The 24,225-nt window shown below is 34.6% G+C and overlaps 1 protein-coding gene across 2 annotated transcripts in view; it reads left to right on the top strand.

Moving 5' to 3' along the window:
- Window positions 1–24,225, top strand: part of Mlp84B (Muscle LIM protein at 84B) — a 70,712-nt gene that overhangs the window by 5,043 nt on the left and 41,444 nt on the right. For both annotated transcript variants that reach the window (XM_089099966.1, XM_089099969.1), the window contains exons 2-4: window positions 8,201–8,331; window positions 10,859–11,030; window positions 22,787–22,898. In XM_089099966.1, coding sequence (XP_088956092.1) covers window positions 8,217–8,331; window positions 10,859–11,030; window positions 22,787–22,898 — 399 coding nt within the window. In that variant the 5' untranslated portion in view covers window positions 8,201–8,216. The remainder of the gene's footprint in view (window positions 1–8,200; window positions 8,332–10,858; window positions 11,031–22,786; window positions 22,899–24,225) is intronic.

Below are 24,225 nucleotides of genomic sequence, written 5' to 3'. Positions count from 1 at the left end.
ATTTGGGCTTGAAAAGTCCCCTTTTCTAAAAGCTGGGGAAGCCCATTTCCATCCTCCTAAAAATATTGTACTTGAGCAACGCCAAAAAGAGCTCTAGGCGAGTTCACTTCGGGAGCCTGGCATTTCGGGTTGACAGAGCAAACATGAAAATGCAGAAAGAACAGGAAAATTATACCAAAATACAAAACTTTTGAGAAATTCTGAGAATTAGAGGAGGGACATATTGCCCCCCTCCCTAGGTATGTGCACTGCCTTGTCTCAAAGTTGTGAAGAACATGTAAATAGTTAATTATACTACCTGTGATATTTACGAATAACATTACTTAAACATGAAATTTAAATGAATTTAAAAAGAATTTATCCAATCTGATCGTTGATTGTCGTCTCTCCTAAAAAAGAAGAATGTGTTAAAAGTTAGGTAGAAGATCGATAATGTTAGTTTCTCCTATATTTGAAGAAAAGCAAAAAAGTCGATGCCAATATTTTGACAGTAACTACATATGCGGTTTATTAGGAATTGGGTGTTGAATGCACTTATTTTTTGGTTCAAATCTTTCCTTAAGGGCCTTGGAAACAGTTCCAGGTGACAAACCCCAGATTACAGTCACCCTTATATGACGTCACAGCAAATATAATAGTACTTTTAACATTGGCGTCATTTGGAAACGTATATTTGGGTTCCCGAAATGTCTTTAGTAAAAGAAGGGACTGTCGTCTCTTATAAATCGCAACCCTAGGAGAAAAAAACAAATACAGAAAGTTGTATACACCCATGATGAAAGTGATTAACCCCAGTGATGCCTTGCAATAAGACAAAACTAAACATGGTATTACACAGACAATTAGACTCCGGTACCACGCCGGTGCTTTGACCGAACGCCGCCAACGATAGTCCCGGTTGACTGCCGCCGCATTGTCACAACGCCGCTGGTGCGCCACCACCGGCAGAGGCGGCCGCGTTTGGTTGACTCTGAATTAATTTTGCGGCAACTCTTTATTGCGTCAACCGCAAAGTCGGAGCTTTTCTTTTCTTTTGAGGTTAAGTGTTTCGATTTTCCTGATTAGAAATGAAGCAGGGGTTGCACTATCCCCGAATTCGGGGATTTCCTAGAAAATATATGTGTCACCCCGAAAAAAAATTTGGTTCCCCGAATCCCCGAAAATCACCCAATCACGGTGCCACCCCTAGTGATTTATCGCTTGTGACTATCCCTGCCAAATATTACTTTGTATACCATAATTCTTCACTACTGTCTTGTTCGTTAATATTCGTCTCTTGTGTTGCTTAGCATATAAACCAGACAGGTACAATTGCAATATACACGGTTCTTCATACGTTGACAAAAGTATCGTCTTTATGAAATTAAATAAAAAACGAGTTTTTTAACCTAAAGTAAGGAGCGACATTAAAATATAAAACGAACAGCTCGCATATGAAAGGGGCTGTCCTCTCCTCAACGTCTCGCTCTTTACGCTAAAGTTTATTTATTGTTTAAAAAAGTAGTGGTGACAAAGAGTCAAACTTGAGCGTAAAGAGCGAGGCGTTGAGGTGGGGACAGCCCCTTTCATATACAGAATAATTGGTTTTAGTTTTAAGTTTTAATGTCGCTCCTTATTTTTAGTTTAAAAAAACTTGTTTATTATTTAATTTCTGAACGTTTTTCAACTAATGCAGGTTCGATTTTGGCTCACCGTTCATGAAAAATTAAAACACAATTTATATATTAATTTTGTCGGATTTATTCCGGGATTAAAGGATCGCCCTTCCTCAATACTTTGCTCTTTACGCTAAAGCAGTTAGCACTTTTAAAAAAGCTTCCTATTCTTATTAAACAGCCCATGTGTGTCAATTTTAGTAAACAGTCAAACTTTAGCGTAACGAATAAGGCATTGAGGAGGGGGCAACCCTTCATATATGGCATTTTTTCAATAATGCCATAAACAGCCCATATATGTTCGTTTTTCAAATAATGCCGGTAAATCTGGCTCACTCTCTATAAAATATACCCCTCCCCTCACGGAGCTCCTCCGTGGACATTTCGTCCAACGTAAACTGCACCCCCCCCCGTTAAGTTCCCTTCAGACAGTTCATTCCTCGCTAAGAATCCCCCCACCCCTCTCTGTAAAATTGCCTGTGGACGATTCACCCTGAAAAGTTCACCTTAGCATTTTTCTATCGGAATGAGATTTTAATCTATAATCGGTTTCTCGGTCACTCCAGAAATGCCCCCTTCCGTGGAAATTATTTCCCAGAAAATAAAACGCGAGGAAAAACGCCCCCGGATAATCCCTCTGGAACATCTCCATATATAAAATATGGCAAAGAGAATGTACGATAATTAAAAAAGAATTTCGTATAGTAATTCTGTCAAATCCATCAAGTGTAATACTTCCCCTAGAATATTCACTCCTCTGAAATTTCCTTCCCAAAGGAAGATTATCCCCTTAGAAATCCAACCCAACCTCACTCCCACCCCCAAGAAAAATGGTTGTATACTTCCCAATAACAAATACTATATGTAAACAATGGGCAAAGTTCACAACTTGCAGCCCTTCCCCTGGGGACTGTGGCAGGTCATTTTACACCTAAAGACATGATTATTAGATTTTTCCACTATGCTGAACAAAATGGTTATCTCAAATTTTCGATCCGGCGACTCTGGGAAAAAATGAGGGTGGGAGTGGGCCAAGTAGCCTTCTAATTTTTTGGTCACTTAAAATGGGCACTAGAACTTTTGATGTTAGTTTAAATGAACCTTCTCGCGATATTTTAGGACCACTGGGCCGATACGATCACCCCTGGGAAGAAAAAAACAAACAAATAAAACCGCATCCGTGATCTTTCTTCTGGTAGAAAAAAAAGAACAGAATTTCACATTTTTGAATATAGGGGCTTTAAATCTCTACAATAGAGTTATCTGCATGATACGCCTAATCTTATGGTGTGATTTTCATTACGATTCTATGACTTTAGGGGGTGTTTCCCCTCTTTTTCGAAAACAAGGCAAATATTCTCAGGCTTGTAACTGTTGATAAGTAACACTAAATTTGATGAAATTTACATATTTGAAATGAGCACAAAAATACGATACGATTTGTGCGTGCTCCTTTTTAATTAGATTCTTTGGATCTTATTGAATGCCACGGTGAATCTGTTATTTATTATTTCAACTATTATCCAAGGGTTCTGAAACGTTACAGCCATTTCGCTTCTACGAGGTTTTTACTTCTCTTGATGAATAACGAAGAAGACCAGTGTCCAGCCAGCAACTTGCGAAGTTTTTAACTCATAAATAGGCCCGAATCTTTTGTAAATTCAAGCTCGGATGTGCGAAAAATTGGTGAAAACATTAATGTTTGCGGTCAACATGATCGCGCCGTCGGCGCGCCGCGGACATCTCACCGATGGTGGCGTGAAAAAGTCATTGGTGTCGCGCCGCCGCTGCTATTTTTTGCCCCGCCGCCACCGGTCCCTTCCCCTATCGGCGCGGCGCCGGGGTCTGCAGACAATATTTTTTTTTGCTTCCAGCAAGGTTTAAGACTGAAACCAAGGAGTATGGGGAACTTATAAGAGTGGAAACCGGAGCTAGTGTCGACCAAAAAATATCAACACCATCTAGTGTTTGATGACACTTTGATTTTTTTCAAGCTTTGCAGTCATTTTTTTTTTTTTGTCACGAGCTGAGTTCAGAAACTTATTATTACCCTAATTTTACAAATTATACTAATTAAATTATTTATACTTATTATTACACTGGAAAAAAGTCAAGTGTCACCAAACACTAGATGGTATTGATTTTTTTTTTTTTTTTTTGATGACACTAGCGTTAGTTCTCACTTATGAGTTACCCATACTCTTTGCATTGGCGTAATCTAATTTTTTTTTGGGGGGGGGGGGGAGTTGGAGCCAGTCTTCCCTACTCAAGTAAAAATGACATTGAAAACTGAAAAACGAGCCATATAGTACCATAAAGGCAAAGATATACTAAAGAAAACTGAACCGTTTCGGTGGATGCTTGAATTATGCTGGTTAATCTTATTTTTGACAAGGTCTTTGAAGATGCTAAATCTCACCTGGGGGGGGGGGAAACAGGGGTGTGGGGGGTCAGTTGCTTCCCCTACTCTAAGCAAATTACATCCCTGCTCTTCGGCTGAAACTATGAATTGAATGCTGAAGTCGGAATGACTCTTCCTTCTTGAATTACCGCTATCCAAAATAACCTTGTGACCTGGAACAAGGATGTCCCAAAATTTGCCTTAAAATATATTATGGTATATAATTTTCGAAAAAGTAAGTCCAATCCAAAGAGCTGTATAATGTGATATGTCAATAGTTTTCAAGATGGATAATATTTGGCATCCTTGGTGAATTCCAGAACTTTCCAAGTCTCGAAACACTATTTTGTCAGATTCGAGTTTTCCTCCCACACGCTGGCATTAAAATTACTTTGGCACTGATATCTAGCTCCAAATTTAGATCCTATCCAACCTGATTCCAAGGAAACTGGACACCTTGGTGAATAATCATCAAATGGTTGTACGTCACAGCGTAAACACTATATGAAAATTAACAGTTGTCTATGTCTGACTCATCAGTCTCTCTTTTCTAAAGGATACCTGGTTTCTAACAAAGTTATTCAGTATTAGAAAAATTGATATAAAGATAAAACAGCTTGGTTTTAAAGTTTTATTTTTGCAATCCTTTCCCAGGAGTGTCTTCTCTAAAAACTCTTTTTAGACTTTATCCTTGTGGGCTTTCAAAGAAATAAGCTAGTCTTTTTAACTCTTCCATTTAGCCTGTATAATAATCTTCTGTGTTAGTTGTGTTATACGATAAAGAGTGGCACTATTATATTAATTTATCTATGATTCGGGCCTACAGCAGGGACATAATTTGCTATGGGGCAGAGGGAGGAGGCAATTGCCACTCCAGACCCCAGTCCCCCCAGCTGAAATTAAGTATCTTCAAAAATCTTGTCAAAACTAAGATAAGTCTACATAATTCAAGTATCCACAAAAACAGATCAGTTTTCTATAGTATATCTTCGCCTTTATGGTACTATACGGCTCATTTTTCATTGCGATTTTCAATTGTCTTGGTAAAATTGGCTCCAACCATACCCCCCCCCCAGAATTCTGACGAAAGTACGCCGCTAGCCTACAGCTAAATTGTATCGTAATTTTTACAGGCTGAGATGCTAAAGTAGATGTTTTTAAATTCCCTCATGAATTTTTCTGTTGGTAGTGCAGGGTGTAATCCTAATAGACCCTGCGCTTTCCTGTTACTTTCAGTTCTGCTTCCGCTTGTACAGGTTCTGAACCAAAAAATTAGGGTAGTACCGTCATCAGGCGTGGGCGTTAATATGGAGGTACTCAGAATTATTTTCGATTCCTACCATTTTGCGCTTGTCGACTTCTTGTAGCTGTAACAGAGTCCTAAACACGCCAATCCTTATTTCTGCGAGACCAATCCTCGCTCATGGAAAAACAAGATTAAAACATAAAAAAAGAGGTATATTTTACTAATTTCACGATTGTCTAAATCTATTGGGCACTTCCTTTGGCTTCTTCACTGAGTCGACCTTACAAGATAATTAAATAAAAAAAAACAAGTTTTTTTAACTGAAAGTAAGGAACGACGTTAAAACTTAAAACGAACAGAAATTATTCCGTATATGAAGGGGGCTGTCCCCTCCTCAACGCCTCGCTCTTTACGCTAAAGTTTTTTTATTGTTTAAAAAAATAGAGTTTTGAGAAAGTCAAACTTTAGCGTAAAGAGCGAGGCGTTGAGGAGGGGATAGCGCCTTTCATATACGGAATAATTTCTGTTGGTGTTAAGTTTAAACGTTGCTCCTTACTTTCAGTTAAAAAAAACATGTTTTTTTTATTTAATTTTTGAACGTTTTCGAATTAATGCAGGTTATGCTTTTGGCTAACCGTACATGAATAATTAAAACAAAATTTGCATATTATATTTGGTTAAATGGCTTTCTCGAAACTTGTTTAATTTTATTTAAGAACGTTTTTATTAGTAATAAATATACGTAACTAAGAATTAAATTACGTAACGAACTTCTATATTCATAAATTTTTAACAAGTATGTTAGGGGGTTCGCCCCCTAGTCAATACCCTGCTCTTTAAACTATAGTTCGAATTTTTTTTTCCAGTTCTTTAAAAATGACCCCTTAATCACAATCAGTTGATCAGTTGAAAAACTTGTTTTTTTTTATTTAATTCCTGATCTTTTTCTTTAATAATGCTGGGAAATCCGGCGCCCCCTTCATAGCAATGTCCCTTCCTCCATGGAAAGATCCTTCCATATAGCCCCCGACCCTCTCCTTCCCCCACCTACCAGAAAAAATATCCTCGGAAAAAGTCTGTATACTTCCCAATAACCAATACTATATGTTAACATTGAGTAAAGTTCATAACTTTCAGCCCTCCCCCTGGGGACTTTGGGGGATCAAGTCATCCTAAAAGACATTTTTATCATATTTTCGACCATGCTGAACAAAATGGCTATCTCAAAATTTTGATCAGATGACTTTGGGAAAATGAGCGTGGGAGGGTGCCTAGTTGCCCTTCATTTTTTTGGTCACTTAAAAAAGGCACTAGATCTTTTAATTTCCATTCCAATGAGCCCTCTCGCTATATTCTAGGACCACTGGATCGATACGATCACCCCTGGAAAAAAAAAAACAAAAAAAAGCAAATAACCACGCACCCGTGATCTTTCTTCTGGCAAAAAATGGAAAATACCACATTTCTTTAGATAGGAGCTTGAAACCTCTACAGTAGGGTTTTCTGATACGCTGAATATGATGGTGTGATTTTCATTAAGGTTCAATAGCTTTTAGGGGGTCTTTCCCCCTTTTTTCGAAAATCAACCAAATTTTCTCAGGCACGTAACTTTTGATGAGTAAGCCTAAACTTGATGAAACTTATTTATTTGAAATCAGAATTAAAATCTGATTCTTTTGATGTATCTATTGGTATCAAAATCCCGTTTTTTAGAGTTTCGGTTAGGAGCTTCCGTTTTTTAGAGTTTCGGTTTCGGTTAAGTAAGGAGCCGGGTCGCTCCTTACTTACAGTTCGTTACCACGAACTGTTTGATAAACCAAACTTCCGTATGTAAATAATTTCTAGTGTGCAAATTTAAAACAAAAGCTACATTTTTGGCAACATCGTAAAAATTAGAAGCTTTTTCACTATATATTAATCCGAATATTTTCCAAAATTGTGAATTTGTAAGTTAGATTACTTTGTGACAAGCGCCACTGCCTATTTCGTCGGTGATAATCGTAAACAACATGTCAAGCTTTTATGCTGAAATTGATGGCTATTTGTTTCCAGAGTCAGGTCTGTGTGTTTACTTTACAAGCCAGACAATCTAAAAATTTGTTACAAAATGTTTGTGTTTCTAAGACTCTATTTAAAACTGCTGGAATAACTGATTCTTGTCCTAGTTTCAAAACTAATTCCTGAAATCAGTTTCCAATCCAAACAAACTTTACCAAGTGAAAAAAATGCCTTACCTACGATGGGATAATGCTGAGGGGTGTCGGGAAATATCCTGTGCGAAATATTCACGCGCTTGTAAGATTGTTTATTGGTCTTGCTCCTAGCCCAAATTGAATGGATTGATTTTTTTCTGCGAATTTATTGTCTACGGTAGAGTCAATAAAAAAAAGAACATCTATATCAATTTAAAACTTTAGAATAAAAGATATCAAGCCGCACAACAAGAACAAAAGTCTAGGTTTGATGAAATAGGTCAACGAAACGACTATCGTGTTAAAAACATATTTGGGAAATTAAAATCCTCTGAAAAATACTTCGAGTTAACTGAAAAATTCGAAATGATGTATAATAGACGTAACGACTATCCTGTTACAAAAGAAATTGGGGAACTTAAATTCCTTTAAGAGTACTTCAGGTTAACTGAAAAATTCGAAAGGATGTGCAATAGACGAAAAAATACTTCGAGTTAACTGAATCATTCAAAATGATGTGCAATAGGCCGTGTTCGATTCAGGAGTTTGATGAGCTTTTATATTTTATTGCGCCCTGGGTTAACCCAATTTTTTTTTTTTTTTTTTTTTTTTTTTTTTTTTTTTGGTCAACGTTAAGTTTCTATCTATATTCGTTACAAGAATTAGTTCCTGGAGTTGAATAGACTAAAGTTAAATTTTGTTATAGATAGCAACTAAGAGAAATGCCATTCAAGCCAGCTGAAATTCCCAAGTGTCCAAAATGTGACAAATCAGTTTACGCTGCTGAAGAACGAGTGGCAGGTGGCAAAAAGTGGCACAAACATTGCTTTAAATGCGGTAAGTACTTTGCAGTACAGTCTTAAAAAACTTTCTTACGCAGTCGAAGTTTTCATAATAAACAATAGCCTCCTAATAAATAACCTCCTGTGCTATCTTTTCTTCCACAGATATCAGGCCTGTGGGTCCTTATCTCTGCCTTTGTTTCTGCTTCTTCTCCTTAGTGATGGAGTCCAGGACTGCATCTAGGATTTTTTTTCAAGGAAGGCTACGTTTTTTTTTGGGGGGGGGGATAACAGAAAAACTTTACAACACGCATCAAATATTTATCTATATGCATTTTTGTTAAGCTTTTATGAGTCGGACAAGCATTTCGGGGGGGGGGGGCTCAAACGCCCTAACCACCCACTAGATACGGCCTTTATGATGTCACATTGCAATCTCTGCATTGTTTCTCAGTGGCTTGTGATTGAGCTAATTTTGAACTACGATATGACATTAGGATAAACATCAAAACTTTTTTCAAAAAAAAAAAAAAAAAAAAAAAAAAAAAAAAAAAAAAAAAATGGCTCCCAGAAAAAAGTGATAAGATTGGGTAGGTCACTAGAATTTACGATTTAGTTAGATGAGAAACCAAAATGGAAAAACTAGATGGTGCATAAAAATTGAACTAAAAAAAAAAAAAATTGTAAATAGCCTAGGTTATATCAAAATACAAATTTTTTTACTTTTCTTTTTAAGCAAAATTCAATTTTTTCATTTTTATTTATTTTTTTACGCTAATAAAACTTCATCTTAGTTGAAGAGAAACATATTTATAGTATAAGCCTCTGTGTATTGATTTGAAGCAGCAGATTATAAGAAAATTAATATAAAGATACTGGCCCTAGGAAGTTCACGGATATTCAACTTTCAAGGTACGTTCTGAGAAGAAATGGAATTTCATTTTGGCAGCCGGAATACACACCGACCGACGGAAAAAATGTCTTCATCGCGCGAACACCGTTTCGCTCGTATTCCGGATCAGAATCGGCAATTCTATTTGCCCCTTGACCAAAGCGTGTTTAAAACCAATAAAAGCTTCCTTTTTATGTTCTGGTAAAAATGCATTATGGGCATAATTTTAAGATAAGTATAAGTCATTTGTTTGTTTATTTTATTTCTTAATTTTCTTTTTTTAAGTCTTTGGTCATCTCAGACTCTAAAATGACCAAAAAATTTTACAGAGTCAGCAAAACAGTCAGTCATAATCTACATAATGACTTTGCTAGGTCGTTTTTGCTTGAAAAAACTTTTCTGACATGTGTTGACTTATGTCTAATTCATAGTATAGTCACACTTACCGATCAAAGTAAAATTAAGTACGAGTTCTTATTAATGTATTCCGCGAGTACTTTAATGAGTTAGGTTATGTTCAATTTTGATACGTAATTTTCATGACTGAACAATTAGAGCAATGATTTAGGGCAATAGTTCTTAGCATCAGAAATGGGGGAAGCTTAGATCAGTATTTCTCCTATACTCAATATGACTGAAGTCATAGCATTGGCAGAACATGCTTGCGAAAAAATTAGTGTTGATACAATATTTTTACGTTAATTTCCCACCAGTTGATTGTGAAAGAAACAATTCTGAAAAGGTCCATCTGAAGGTCGAAAATTCTGGATTTATGTTTGTTCTTTTTGAAATTTCAGATTTTTATCAAATTTTCTGAAATTCTGAATGCACATAAATTTGGGCCCAGAAAAAGATTGAACACATCAAGCTTCAATTCGAATCAAATGTTGAAGGAAGGGAAGATTTCTTCCAGAATTTTGTTATTTACTTATCTGCCAGAATAGATTGTCAGGTCTTGACAAAACTTGATATAAAGTAATAGATAGCATCTCAAGTAAGGCCCTACCTAGGAGGGATATAGGGTTTGCTCCTCCCCAGATTTTTTGCCCGACTCATAAACTGGCCTGCCAAAATTTTAGAATTTTAGTGCTTGATAAATGTCTTGCACTTTTGTCCAAATTAGTCGATTATGTTGTTGCAATCTTTTTGAATCAGGATTATATGCTTCAGTTCCAGCATTTCTTAACATCTAATACAATTTAATTATCAAGAGAACTGAATATCATACAAAATTTTTTTATAAAATGGATGATACAGGATTGTCATATTCTAATGAATCATTAATCTTAACATCATTCAGAACGTAAACTATCAAAGAATTTTCCCAATCTTTTACTAAACCACCTAGATTTAAGACAGGTGTCTCTCTCTCTCTGTGGTATCATGATACTTAATAAACGTCTAATTATTAAACATTCTCACGCCTAATACCCTTCCTCCGCTCATGTTCGTCCCCACTTTTTCTACTTATGGGCGATTAAGTAAATACAGATTGTTTTTTTGTGAGATCTCAGATATCCAGGTCCTCGATAAACTATAAAGAGTATATTCAAAAAAGGAATTAAAAGAGATTTTGTGTATAGTCTCGATTTTTCCTTAGCGAACAATCTGGCTTTTAACCCCCTCCATTCCCAATAAATCCTGATTTTATTCCTTCTATAAGCTTTACTTTTAAAAACCTGTCCTTTAGGTATGTGTGGCAAGTTTTTGGATTCCACAAACTGTTCTGAACATGACAACGAATTATATTGCAAGATGTGCCATGGCCGTAAATATGGTCCTAAAGGGTATGGTTTTGGTGGTGGCGCTGGTTCCCTAACTATGGACACCGGCAAACAATTTGGCAACACTGAAAGTGCCTCGTAAGTTCTTTTGTTTTTTAACTATGTTTAGCCTGTCTTTACCATTATGAAACTTAATTATAAGGAACTAAGTTAATACCAGATTATCTACAGTATTCTGGTAAGGGGATATTTCTAAACTTATGTCCAAGAATGTCCATATCGCATTAAAAGTGATATTCAACCTAAATTGGAATAAAAACCGACTAAGGGCATATAAAACTCAAATCAGCCATGCTACGCAAAAACAGGGTTTTATCTAGGTATATAGAAGTAACTTTTAACTCATTTGTTTCTAAACTGTTAGGTTTACTTTTGAATTTATAAAATAATGTGGAACTATAATTTCTTTTATTGAAGTCTTACCGTTTTGAATTTTATTCTATGCTTATATATCAAGTCTTTCAAGGCTAGAAAGTAATTCTAGACATATTTTGAAGGTCAAAACTAAAGAAACAGTACAAAGAGAGAAAAAAATACATATACCTTGAGATTAGTTTTTTTTTCAATTTTAGAAAATTTTGGGCCTTAAAAAAGAAAAAAAATCATAATTAATACCGGCTAAAATTCAACCTATATTGGACATCCAATACTCCAGAACAACATCCAAAAACACCGATTTTGTGCTATATTCTATTCTCTTTATGGTAAAAAAAATAGCAGTTGAATATTTGGCATGGTAAAATTCAGTTGTATATCAGCTTGATTACTTAATTTTACTTACATTTTATTTTTGTTTTACCTTCTTATAGGGATGCGAAAGTAACCAAAAGTAACTTTTAATTTTTTTATAAGACAGAAGAAACATTTATTTACCATAAGGTTCGACAAAATAATAGTTATATTTCGTAAGTGTGAAGGCCAGAACTAAGCGCAACACAAACTGAAATTACTAATTCAAACTAAAATAATTGAGACAATTTTTTTTTTAAGAGTTAACGCTGACCTTATTAATGTGTTGAGAAGTTCTCCCAAAAGTCCGTCATAAGCATTTAGGAAACAGAAGCTTTTGTGGCTTAATGACTAAGAAAATTCTAATTAAATTTTCTGATACTTTTTTTTTTGCATTATTGAGGTCGTTGGAATTTTGAAACAAATAAATTGTGCCGGTTTAGGTAAATTTAGTGATTAGGTATTGTATACTGAACTCTAATTGTAATTCTTCTCACCGTTAAGGGGTTCCACATTGCTATTGTAGTTTCACAATGAATGCCTCAGCAAGCTTGGACATTTTTTTTAAATAACACCTTTCAATTGCCAATTTTCAGTTATTGTTCTAAAAACTTCTGTTCCTGAGTCGGCTTTGGACTCAGTTTGGCCTTTGGCCAAGGATTCTTAGACTTTCCATAGTTTTTGCGCAAAGATTTTTTGAATTTCTTCTGAAATTGAAAAAATTAAAGTCTACTATGTAAAAACAATCAGTATTTGCAAAAACTAATTTACGTTATTAAATTAAGATAACTAAACTACAGAGAGAAAAAAGCTTTCTAAGCAATCAAATTTTTATTTCCTTTCATTTATCAGGGGTTCTGGGAAAAGTCCGTTTATTTTACTGTTTTTTTTAACTTGGCACACACACAGCACACAAAAAGTACACACACACACACAAAAAAAAATATTAAATAAAATACTTAGGTGAAACAAAATTTGCAGATTCTAATTCAGCATAAAAATCCAATCCAATCTGACATAGAATTTTTTCATTAAAAAAAATACGTTTTCTGTTACTTTATACTTTATTGACAAGGCATACTTGCAGGCTTCTTATATGCCTTTTTAATGACGGTGCTAATCGATAATCTTATTCTAGCAACCAACATAAGTTTATTTCACCATTATTGTGAATGAAACAGACCCCTAATTTAAACCGTTGTTTGTCAAACTTTTTGTTCAAATTTAAGTGGGAAATCTCAAGGTAGAACCATCATAGGGGAAATTCATTAGAAGAGAAAAAGAAACTTTTCTTTAGATTTTAGACAATTTTAGAACAGAAAAAACATTTGATTTGCCACAAAGGCTATTACATTTATTATTAGCTTCATCTCCAACCTAAAATAAGACATGAGAAAGTACTTTCTTTTGGATTAACAGGAACTTTCAGAATTTAATCAAGCATTGAAAAGCTATGTAAAAAGTAAAATTGCAAGAGTAAATGTTGTTCTAATAAAAAATAATGAGTCAATGTTCAATAGGATTTGAACGTATTGTCATTTATTTTAACAATAATAAAAATGGGTAGATAGGCACAATTGTTTATGTGCAAATCTGTTCTCGCAATTGCTGATCAGCATTGTGCGTCAACAACGTGATCTTCAGAAAAGACCTCATAGCTTTTCAGAAACGCCAATCATATTTGTCTAACTATTTTCTTCCTAATGTTATACTGACAGTTATTGAGCTTTTTCACTGCGTTCACATCGCTTAAAGCCACAACAGATATAATGTTTTAAGAGAAATATAACCTATCAGGCTTATTATAGCTTTTCAACAACGTCAACAATATTTCACTAACTATTTTCTTTTTTGGTGTAATACTGACAATTATTGTGCTTTTTGACTGCGTTCCCAACGCTTAAGATCAATAAAGACCAGGGTTGCCACTCCTAGTTGATTTATTACTATTTCTATTGATTTTATACATTTTCTAACAAAAAATCACTAAATTTGTACATAAACCACTAGATTCTTGAAGAAAATCACTAAATCAACCAGAAAATCACTACAATCTAGTGATTTATTGTCACTGGGTGGCAACCCTGATAAAACATAGCTTTATATTACAGCGTTTTAGGAGAAATCAATATTGTCCAAGACCTAAATGACATTACTTTGACCAATGAAAAATTCTGACTGCTCCTAAAGCACCATGTTAAAAAGCAACGTTTGGCTTGCCCTTTATATTATTGATGCATAGGCATTTTCCAGGTCTCTGTGCCTGGCATTGGTATGCGTAGACTAAATATTGGAAGTGGGATAACAGCACTCCTAGGTGATAGGGACAGTATTTTAAGAATGGGTTTTGAGGGCACAATTCTGTCCTAGATTAGGAAATTTGGCCCCATAAAAGTTAATTTTACCAAAAAAAGCTCAACCATGCCATAGAACACGGCTTTCTCCTTCTTCTAAGAAGTATTATCTGGATTACCACCTCCTCACCCTTTTGTCACCTTCACCAGCAACAATGAGTACTATAATGATTATATATTCTATATGTTAATAGTTGTCTATTAATGGTTAGTTTGTGTTTTCTTAATTTATTTATTATCATATGACCAGTGAATTTTTAAGGATGAAGCTTCAAGTAAGCTTTCTTAACAAAAACGAGTATTCTTGTCAATATTAGCTGTTAGTGTCAGTATTAGCCAATAATAGTAAGGTTTTATTCAATGAATTTTGCCATTGTTGATGATGGTGAGAAAAGGAAGGTGCTCAGCTGAACTAATCCATAAAGGGTGATAATGGCTTTTTGGGTTAGTTTTGATTCAATAAAATGGTCTATAGAATAGATAATATAAAAAGCCGGACTGAAAGCTGCTAGGTGGCAATCCTAATTTTTCGCTGGGTGGCAAACTCAAGTTCCTTGATTTTTAAGCTTCCAAATCACCTTTGAAATGACTTATCTGCCCGAGACGCTATTTCACAAAAAAAGAAGCAAAGATTAGAATGTGTAAACCTTGACTTGAAATATTCCGATATGTTCCAATAGCCCTTTTTCAAAGCGTTGCGGCTTCATTTTTGAAAACTAGGAGCTGGCTTGCTGAACATACAATATAAATTTGTGAAGACAGAAGATGTTTTCATGGTTAATACGGTCTCAACTGAATTTCTCATATTTTTTTCATACAATTTACACGTATTTTGTGTGTTTCTGAAATGATTCCTCCCTCCCTAATATCCAAAATTTTCAACCCCGAAACAAATACCTGCCTACTTGTATCAATTGCCGCATAAATATTCACATAGTGGGACTTATGAATGTGAGCTTTTTCCATGAGCTAAAACACGATTAATTTTCCGGCGACAAAATAGACCCACCCAAAAGGAAGAAGATGATGCCACAATTTATGAACTTTCGGACATAAAATTTGAGTGGAAGAGTTTAGAAATACTGTTTCTATAAGCGCACATAAGGATCCGTGAAATTTGTAATTTAGCTCACTGCGAGAATCACAGTACCATCAGGTATTGACAATATAGCGCAGGTTTTGACAATAATATAACGAGTTTTATGGGATCCGGATCAATTCATCCACCCACCCACCCCCTTCCATGGAAAATCCCCCTTTCAGAAAATTCTCAAACAGAAAATTCCCCCCTCACGGAAAATCCCACCTCCCCTCCCCCCGGAAAATTCACCTGCGACAATTCCACGCTAGAAAATTCTCCCCTTTACAACTGACAAGCCTCCTTCTGGTGTGATATTGCTTAATAAGGTAATAAAGGGTTATTGACCTATTGCTTAATCTTGGCAAAGGTCAGGGCAATCCTTAAAAAGAAGGCTATCCTAAACTTAGCAGCACTTGCCACGCTTAGCCTCTATTACCAAGGTGCCCCACCTGGTGACCTTCAGCTAGCAACTTTACTGTGGCTACCCACAGCAGCATCAGAATAAACTATGTCTGATTTTTGATTAGTGAGAAGTTTTTGGATGACCTCTCATCAACCAGTTTATATATATAAGCTCTCTGATGCCAAATCTTGAAGTAGCAATGTGGAGTAACCATTGGGGAGGGATTGACTGATCTAGTAGTAAATTTCGGCAAAAAACTGTTTCTTGGCCTATAAATATGGCTATTGAAAAAAAAACGCTTTAGTGTTCACATTATAATGGTCGGATGTTTGGCATTATTACGGGATGTGTTATAAAGGTAGGGACAGTTATTAATGTAGGTATGAGTTTTGATACCCTTGGACTATTTACAGCAGCCCCTCCCCCATCCTAATATTGGCTGGTATTAAGTTGATGGGTCTTATTCAAAACACGAACGACAAAAAAAGTTTACATGAATATAGAAACGGAACTTAAAGCGGTCAGCTAGACTTTTTATTACTTGGGAAAAAGATAAATAGTGCTGATTTTTTAATCTAAGTAACCGTATTTACAGGCTGGGAGACGTTCTGAATTTATCCTAAGGACGTAAATGATCTGGCTATGTCATCTTTGTTGTTGGGAACGCAATCTTTTTTCTTTATTTATTGTAAGCAAGGGTGAAGGGCAGAATAGTGATTTTGTATTTTTTCTGACAGAAACAAGCCCACGGATCCTATATATGGTGCGAAGAACTGAATGGAGCACATCCTCAAATTTCAAATTTCTTTAAAGTTAAAAATATGTAAAGTGTGTCAAGAAAGTTACCCTAAATTTAAGTAGCTTTATGTTTTCGATGCAAAAAATAAATATAAATTTAATTCTTACCTCTTGAATATTTTTGTGATTTGGCAGAGGTCTTTAAATGGACGGAAACAACAAGGTGATATTTTTTTCATCTTGCTAATGTTTAACAAAGCTCGGTTTTTTCTCTCAAATTTCATTTTCTTTCAACTAATGCTCTTCAATTTTTTCAAACTCCTATCAGATTGATGGGATTCGGGGTGGCCCTTTACCCTTGGCTTTTGTCGCTTAACATGCCTCCTGCTCCCATGAATCTGGTAGAATTCTAACGAATAACAAAAGATAGGAAAGACTGGCCCTAATTACGTCCAAAAAACCAATAGCTTATGGCTCATATTTTAACAAATATTCCAAGACATTTCATAGGTATGGGCAGAGGACCGATATGGGCATCACCCATTCCACCATAGAAAGCTCAGTGTCCCAGCAGAAAAAAAATCTTAGGAAACAAACTTGAATCTTAAGTAGAAGACGATAATCGCCCCCTAGATGGGAGGCAGCACTCCCTCCCTTTTACTAAAATTACTAGCTACGCTCATGGGCATGTTTAGAGCTGAATTGCAAACATTCAAAAAATGCTGTTGACACTCATAACCTCCCCCAGACACGGCCATTGATTATAGTTTTTCATTTGTCTCACACATTTTTATTGGTCGTAATAACTGTCCTTTTGCGGTATTTTAATTATTCCTTTTGTATTTATTTTAAAAATATTTTCGTGAAAAAAAAACAAATAAAATAACTGTTTTTACGTAAAATATGGAAACCATCTAGTGCATGTTTCTAAAAATTCCTCGAATGTCGTCGAAATTTACGTTAATCTTTAAGAAGAATCATAATTTGTTTTGCTCTAAAATTTGGAAAAAATTCTAGGATACCAGCAAGCACTATAATTTAGTAATGTGCCTTCTATGCGTCAAAAATGACTAAGTATCTTTCAAAAGCATTAAACTTAATTAAAATCCAATTCAGTTGAAATTTTCCAAGTGTTTGTTATGTCAGTATCACAGCGATTTATGATTCTTTGTGAAAACTACGGCGAAATCGATAATTTGTGGAATAGTCTATTTCAACTGAAATTTCCCTCCCTGAAGAAGTTTCTATGGGTGTCCATGCATTTGATCATCAGCACTATAAATTCCAACTTTTCAACTAAATAGAAAATTTTCTTTTTTAAAATTTAGAGGCTTTTGAACTTTATGCAGGCTCTTGCAGATTTTTATAATTTTTAATATATTATTTGATTTCCAGTATTATTTACTTTTTTTTTTATATGAATGAATACCCATCAAAATGAATGGCCTGCAAAATTTATTCGAATCTGAGAATGGGCAATTGGTTTTCGTACATTTTGTTTCTGCAGGAGGATTGGGTTCTTCATTTCAAATTTTGTAAGATCCCAATATACAAAAAAAATTAATATTTACTTGATTAATAGACCCCTTAAAGCTTTATTTTCTTTGGATGGGGACTCAGCCCCCTCTCCCTAAGCATTTGTATGGGACTTTCCTGGGCCTTCGATTTTTCCGAACACTTATGAGTCTGAGCACACAAAATTAATAGTTTTGTGCATGAAAGCAAGATTCCAAACAAAAACAAAAGAAAAAACAGACTAATTGTCTGTGTTGTTTTATAAATTGAAGAGAGATAGGCGAATAAAAATTAGAAGTAAGGACCAGTCTTTCTCTATCTCAGCTTTCTAATCTACGCCTTACCATTTTCTGCTTTGCCTTAACAAGGCGTCAGCTCTTGACTAATTCACAGCTTATACTTGGCTAGTGTTCATTACGAGTTATATTAATAGCTTTTAATAATCAATGAAAACAGTTGAAGCTTCTTTAACTTTTAAAAGCGATACTTATGCGACTCTCTACTGAAGTTGGTTTGCGCATGTGTTATAGCGCCAAGGATGGTATCTCATGAAATAGTAGCGATTTTGTTCCAAGTAGTTTAATTATATCAGCTGCACTTTTATTAGATGTCATTCTCGTGGAATATTTTGAAATATGTGTTTTCTTACTCATGTCTATTCTTATGTTTTACTTCATGTTCCACTGCCATAGGAACCCGAATTTCTTGTGATGTTTATGACAGTAAGACTCGGTAAAAATTAAAATATCTTATAAAAATAAAATAATCAAATAAAAGGGCAATTATAAACCATTTTGAGGGCTCGCTGTTTATATACGCTGAATTAGAATCTCATTTAGTTCAAATTTTTTCGTTAAATTTGTCTTAAAAAGATTCAACGTTTTTTTCTCTCATGAGTCAATTTTTAAACTGGAAAATTATAAATACACAAGGATTTACTAAACTTTTTGTGACGTCGAAAGTTTTGGTCAATATTAATATAGTTTGATATTTTTTTTTTTACGATTCTTCTGCGTAAATTGAGCCTCAATTTCTCTTAATAAGCTAAAAACTACCATTGACAATCTACCTATGTAGAATATATGCAGGATACTTGCATTAAAAAACGACTGATTTACATAGAAAATGTTAACTAGTATCTTTTTTTCAAATAATGGATTAGTTAATAAGATATATTCAGCATAAATCATGGTTGCAGAGATATCTGCAACCTAGTAAGGAACGAACCTTGGCCCATAGTAACCAAAAATTAAAAAACATGTTAAAAAAATGGCACGTGCGAAAAATCGCTATTTCTAGGTGATTCAGGAATGTCATTATAAAGATCTTAGTTTTACTCCATAAATAAGTTTTTCTTCATGCGGTATATATTTTTTTATATCTATATTCATACATAAGGACAAGGCCGTACCCAGGATTTTTTTTCGGGGGGGGGGGGTTACTTAAAAAATGTTTTTTTTTTGGGGGGGGGGGTTACACAAAAAACCTCAAAAAACTCATACAAAATTTGTTTATATCCATTTTTGTTACGATTTTACTAGTCAAAAAAACATTTTGGGAGGGTTTCAAACCCCCCAAACCCCCCCTGGGTAAGGTCATGCATCAGGACGCTTTCGGAGACCATTTTTTACAACGAATTTCAATGATTACTTGTCTAATAATTTCTCAAACTCTAATTACGAAGGAACATGGAATGCTCTAGAATATTCTAGAAGTAAAAAGTTTTCTTCAAATACAGTTGAAGCCTGAACTACGGCTGATGTATATTTTTAAAGTCATGGTTCTATCGTTTTTTTTTTGTTTTTTTTTGAAAAATAAAAAATGGTAGTACAGGCCAGCATGTAAAGTAATATTTTTGAAGTAAAAAGCAATAATACATAGGGTAATTTTGTAAGAGTTTCCAAACTCTAACATTCATTTTACTTAAGCATACATGTACTTCAAATGATTTTATGAGCTTGTCTTAAATACAGAAGAATTAGATAGCAAGTAGAAATTTATATACCTACATTTATATAAGAAAATTGTTTTTTAATAATATGTTCTTCTAAATCTTATAATTCTTGTTCATTGTAAAGCGAGGAAGTGTTTATATTATCATATGCAACTCTCTAGTACTGCCCATTGTAAAGAGCCATGCGGCTTCAATTTTTTTATTTTAATTTAAAAAATAAAAAAGAACAAATTTGCCTAGATTATTTTTTTTTAAATATCTTTCTTTCGTATCGTCATTTTAAAAAAATCGATCCTTTAATGCTCAGTAGTCTCGTTGTTGTTGAGTGCCAACACTTGCATCAATTCTATTGGTCATCGTTTTTCTTATCATCAAACAGTTCGTGGTAACGAACTGTAAGTAAGGAGCGACCCGGCTGAATGGTAACCGAAACTCTAGAAAACGGGTTTTTGATACCAATAGATACATCAAAAGAATCAGATGTCAATGCTGAATTCAAATATATAACCTTCATCAAGTTTAGTCCTACCCATCAAAAGTTACGCGCCTGAGAAAATTTGGCTGATTTTCGAAAAAAGAGGGAAAGACCCTCTAAAAGCTATAGAATCTTAATGACAATTACACCATCATATTCAGCGTATCAGAGAACCCTACTTTAGAGGTTTCCAGCTCCTATCTACAAAAATGTGGAATTTTGCATTTTTTGCCAGAAGAAAGATCACGGATGCGTGTTTATTATTATTATTTTTTTTTTTTCCCAGGGGTGATCGTATCGACCCAGTGATCCTAGAATATCGTGGGAGGGCTCATTGGAACAGAAACTAAAAGTTCTAGTGCCCTTTTTAAGTGACCGAAAAAAATGAAGGGCAACTAGGCCCCCTCCCACGCTCATTTTTTCCCAGAGTCACCTGATCAAAATTTTGAGATAGCCATTTTGTTCAGCTTGGTTGAAAATATGATAAGTATGTCCTTTAGGATGACTTAATCCCCCCAAGTCCCCGGGGGGAGGGCTGAAAGTTATGAACTTTGCCCAATGTTAACATATAGTATTGGTTATTAGGAAGTATACAGACGATTTCAGGGTTGATTTTTTCTGGTAGTAAGGGGGTGGATGGATCAGGTGTTAGTGGGGAAGATCTGTCCACGCAGGACGTGTTCAGGTTGGAAGGGACATTGCTATGAAGAGGGGGCGTCGGATTTCCCAGCATTATTTAAAAAAAAAGATCAGAAATTAAATATAAAAAAAAACAATTTTTCAAAATGAAAACAAGGAGTAACATCAAAAATTAGAACGAACAGAGAATATTACATGTATGATTGAGTTCACCCTCTAGTCAATACCTCGCTCTTTAAGCCAAATATTTCTTAGTACTTTCATAATATCTTTTTACTATAAATAATGGCCTTTGTTATTAAGGTGTAATTTACAAAGAATTTGAACAAAATGGACTGGAGATTGAATGGCGTAGTTTTGACTAGGAGGCGAGCCCTCTAATACACGTATTAAAAATATATGAATATAGAAAATCGTTACGTAGGTTAATTAGTAAGTTACGTATATTTATTACTAATAAAAACGTTCGTAAATAAAATTAAACAAGTTTCGAGAAAGCCATTTAACCAAATAAAAGTTAAATTAATATGCAAATTTTGTTTAAATTATTCAAGTACGGTGAGCCAAAATAAAAACCTGCATTAATTTAAAAACGTTCAAAAAATAAATAAAAAAAAACAAGTTTTTTTAACTGAAAGTAAGGCACGACTTTAAAACTTAAAACGACCATAAATTAGTCCGTATATGAACGGGGCTGTCCCCTCCTCAACGCCTTGCTCTTTACGCTAAATTTTGACTTTCTCACAACTCTATTTTTTTAAACAATAAAAAACTTTAGCGTAAAGAGCAAGGCGTTGAGGAGGGGACAGCCCCTTTCATATACGGAATAATTTCTGTTCGTTTTAAGTTTTAAAGTCGTTCCTTACTTTCAGTTAAAAAAAACTTGTTTTTTTTATTTAAATAACTTCTCTCCATCAATTTATGTAACTAAACAAACATTTTATGTACAAAATATTTGAAAATAGTCTTTATATAAAGAAAAATATACTATTGCGTCATTATATCCTTTAGGCTGTCAAGTAGATAATTTCGGATACCACACTGCCTTTCCATGACGATAAATAAAAGTTCAAATAGGGATAAAATCCTTTTAATAGACAGTGATGATAATAACAGTGATAGAAATTCACAAAAATACCAGATATTTCGGTTACATATGCAGTGACCGTCAACAGTAATAAAACTTACTACTTCAATAAATCACTGAATTTTAGATTCAGTGATTTTAGATTTTAGATTCACAGAATTTTATCCATATTTGAACTTTTATTTATCGTTAGGCTGTCAAATTTTTATTCAACAAATTTTGGTAACTTTTAGCACAAAAAAAGTGGAAAGGTAAGTGGAATAGGGAATGCTGATAAGAGAGTGATTAAAATAAAGTCTAAAGTGGTCGGAAGGCACCTGTCACCTAGGAAGACCAAAGAGCACGCTCCTTAGGACCTATGAAAGTGACAGAAGATCCCTCCAGACGAGTTCATCCCAGAGTGGGAGAACATCTATGCAGTGATTCATTTCAGGGAACATTGGAGGCTACTTAACAACACTCTGTGTGCCTTTGAAGGCACAAGTATAAGCGAATGATTTAGGTATGTGACCACTGGATTTTCTCGGGGAAATAGAATTCCACTTTTAGTTTTCAGTTTGTTTTATTATAAAAGATTGTTTTTGTGGGTGAAATTTTTTACGGCTACTTTTTTTCTATTTTCCTGAGGATGGCTATTGTCACATTGCCAAAATATTCCCTCAGGTTTCATTCTAGTCACTGTCCTTAGCAAACAGTCCCTTCCACGTACATTGTTGTTCTTTGTATGATTGAAAGTTAATGTGGTCTTCATTGTTAGCGGTTGATAATAGTGAGGAAATTGGACACTATTTTAATTTAATTTGGAAATGGGGTATATCTTTTCTATATTTATTTTTAACTGAAGATTTGAAAATTTCAGCCAAAAGCATCTTATCTTTGATACGGCAGCCATCCAAGCAAAAGATGGCGAAGGTTGTCCACGATGCGGAGGTGTTGTATACAATGCTGAACAAATGCTAGCCCGTGGCAAGGTAAATATCACAGTATATAAATAATAGACAGTATGATCGTTCCCTATCTCACCCATTATAAAAACCCAGACCAAGGTGCGAGTGGTCCAGAGAACGTAAAAACATAAGCGACAATAGATCTTTTCACGGGTAGACAAGTCAGATTTCTCTTGAACGCGAAACTTGGTTTCAACGTTGGAACACTAAATTCTAAAGAAACTAATTTCAAATTAATATATTTCAAGACATGTATGAAAATTGGTAATTACAAGTGCAATGTTATTATTTGATGTTTTTAGGAATCACAAATATTTTTTGAAGTCTCGAGTTTGTTTCAAAGGCATTTTGAGAAAGTTTCTGCCAAAATATGTGTTCCAGGGTAATTGGACCGCTGACACATACTAACATTAGTAACCTGCTAATGAAAGAGTATGTGGGAGGAACTGTTTGTATGCACCGAGAATCAAGAGCCAGAAATCGTCTGCGGTGAACTTACTGTTAATTATCTTTATACAGTGGTAAATATATAGGCTACTATGCATCATTTTGTATTTTGCTGAATTATTACCAAAGGGTATGGGTAACTGATACTTGTCTATGAAAAAAGTGTACTAGTGAACTAACATCATTTAGAGTTACCCAGTAAAATAGGCTATTTTTTATTTTGAAGATTACAAAGATAATTATAATAGCCTGAATACAAAGAACCTATGTACTTTAACCTCTTTTTTTCACTTTGGCTTTGCAATTCGCCGAATATAAAAGAACCCTTTTTACCTCAATAGCACCTTGGGCAACTCTTTGTATAGTTTTAAACCTAGTCTATGTTTCGCATATTGAATTAGCACTAATCATTTTCCAAAGAATAAAATATAGTTCAAAATAAAGGATTTACTTTCTTTCAGAAAATTTCAGGCATGATAAAAACAGCTTAGACTTTTAACTTAAATCCAGATTTGGATAAATTAATTGATTTTTTTTTAATTCTGGTCGGTAACGCTGCAAGTTCAGTGGTGCTAGTAGTTATTTAATTTCTATTAAACCTATATTAAAGTACTGAAGCATCTTCTTGCATCCGTTTCCCATACTGTTTTAGTTAGCTCTTACAATAATCTCGAAAAATTAGTTGGTTCATTGACAATCATTATAATGGTAAAAATAAGACCATATAGTAACAACTAAAATGAGGTCTTTGGGGAGGAATGACCAACTTCAGCTGTCAAGAAACATTATGAAAGCTGAAATCCGTAGCCAAGTCGGCTAGAAAGTTGGGGTTTATTTGGTACTATGCCTTCGAGTTGTCTGAAAGGCTTTTGTTTTATCTGATTTTTGTTTTATCTTTATCAGA

The sequence above is a fragment of the Artemia sp. Qi Xiang Cuo genome, chromosome 2 (genome assembly GCF_049724085.1).
Source record: "Artemia sp. Qi Xiang Cuo chromosome 2, ASM4972408v1, whole genome shotgun sequence".
In the NCBI taxonomy this organism is placed as follows: Eukaryota; Metazoa; Arthropoda; class Branchiopoda; order Anostraca; family Artemiidae; genus Artemia; species Artemia sp. Qi Xiang Cuo.
This window is presented reverse-complemented; position numbering and strand designations above follow the sequence as displayed.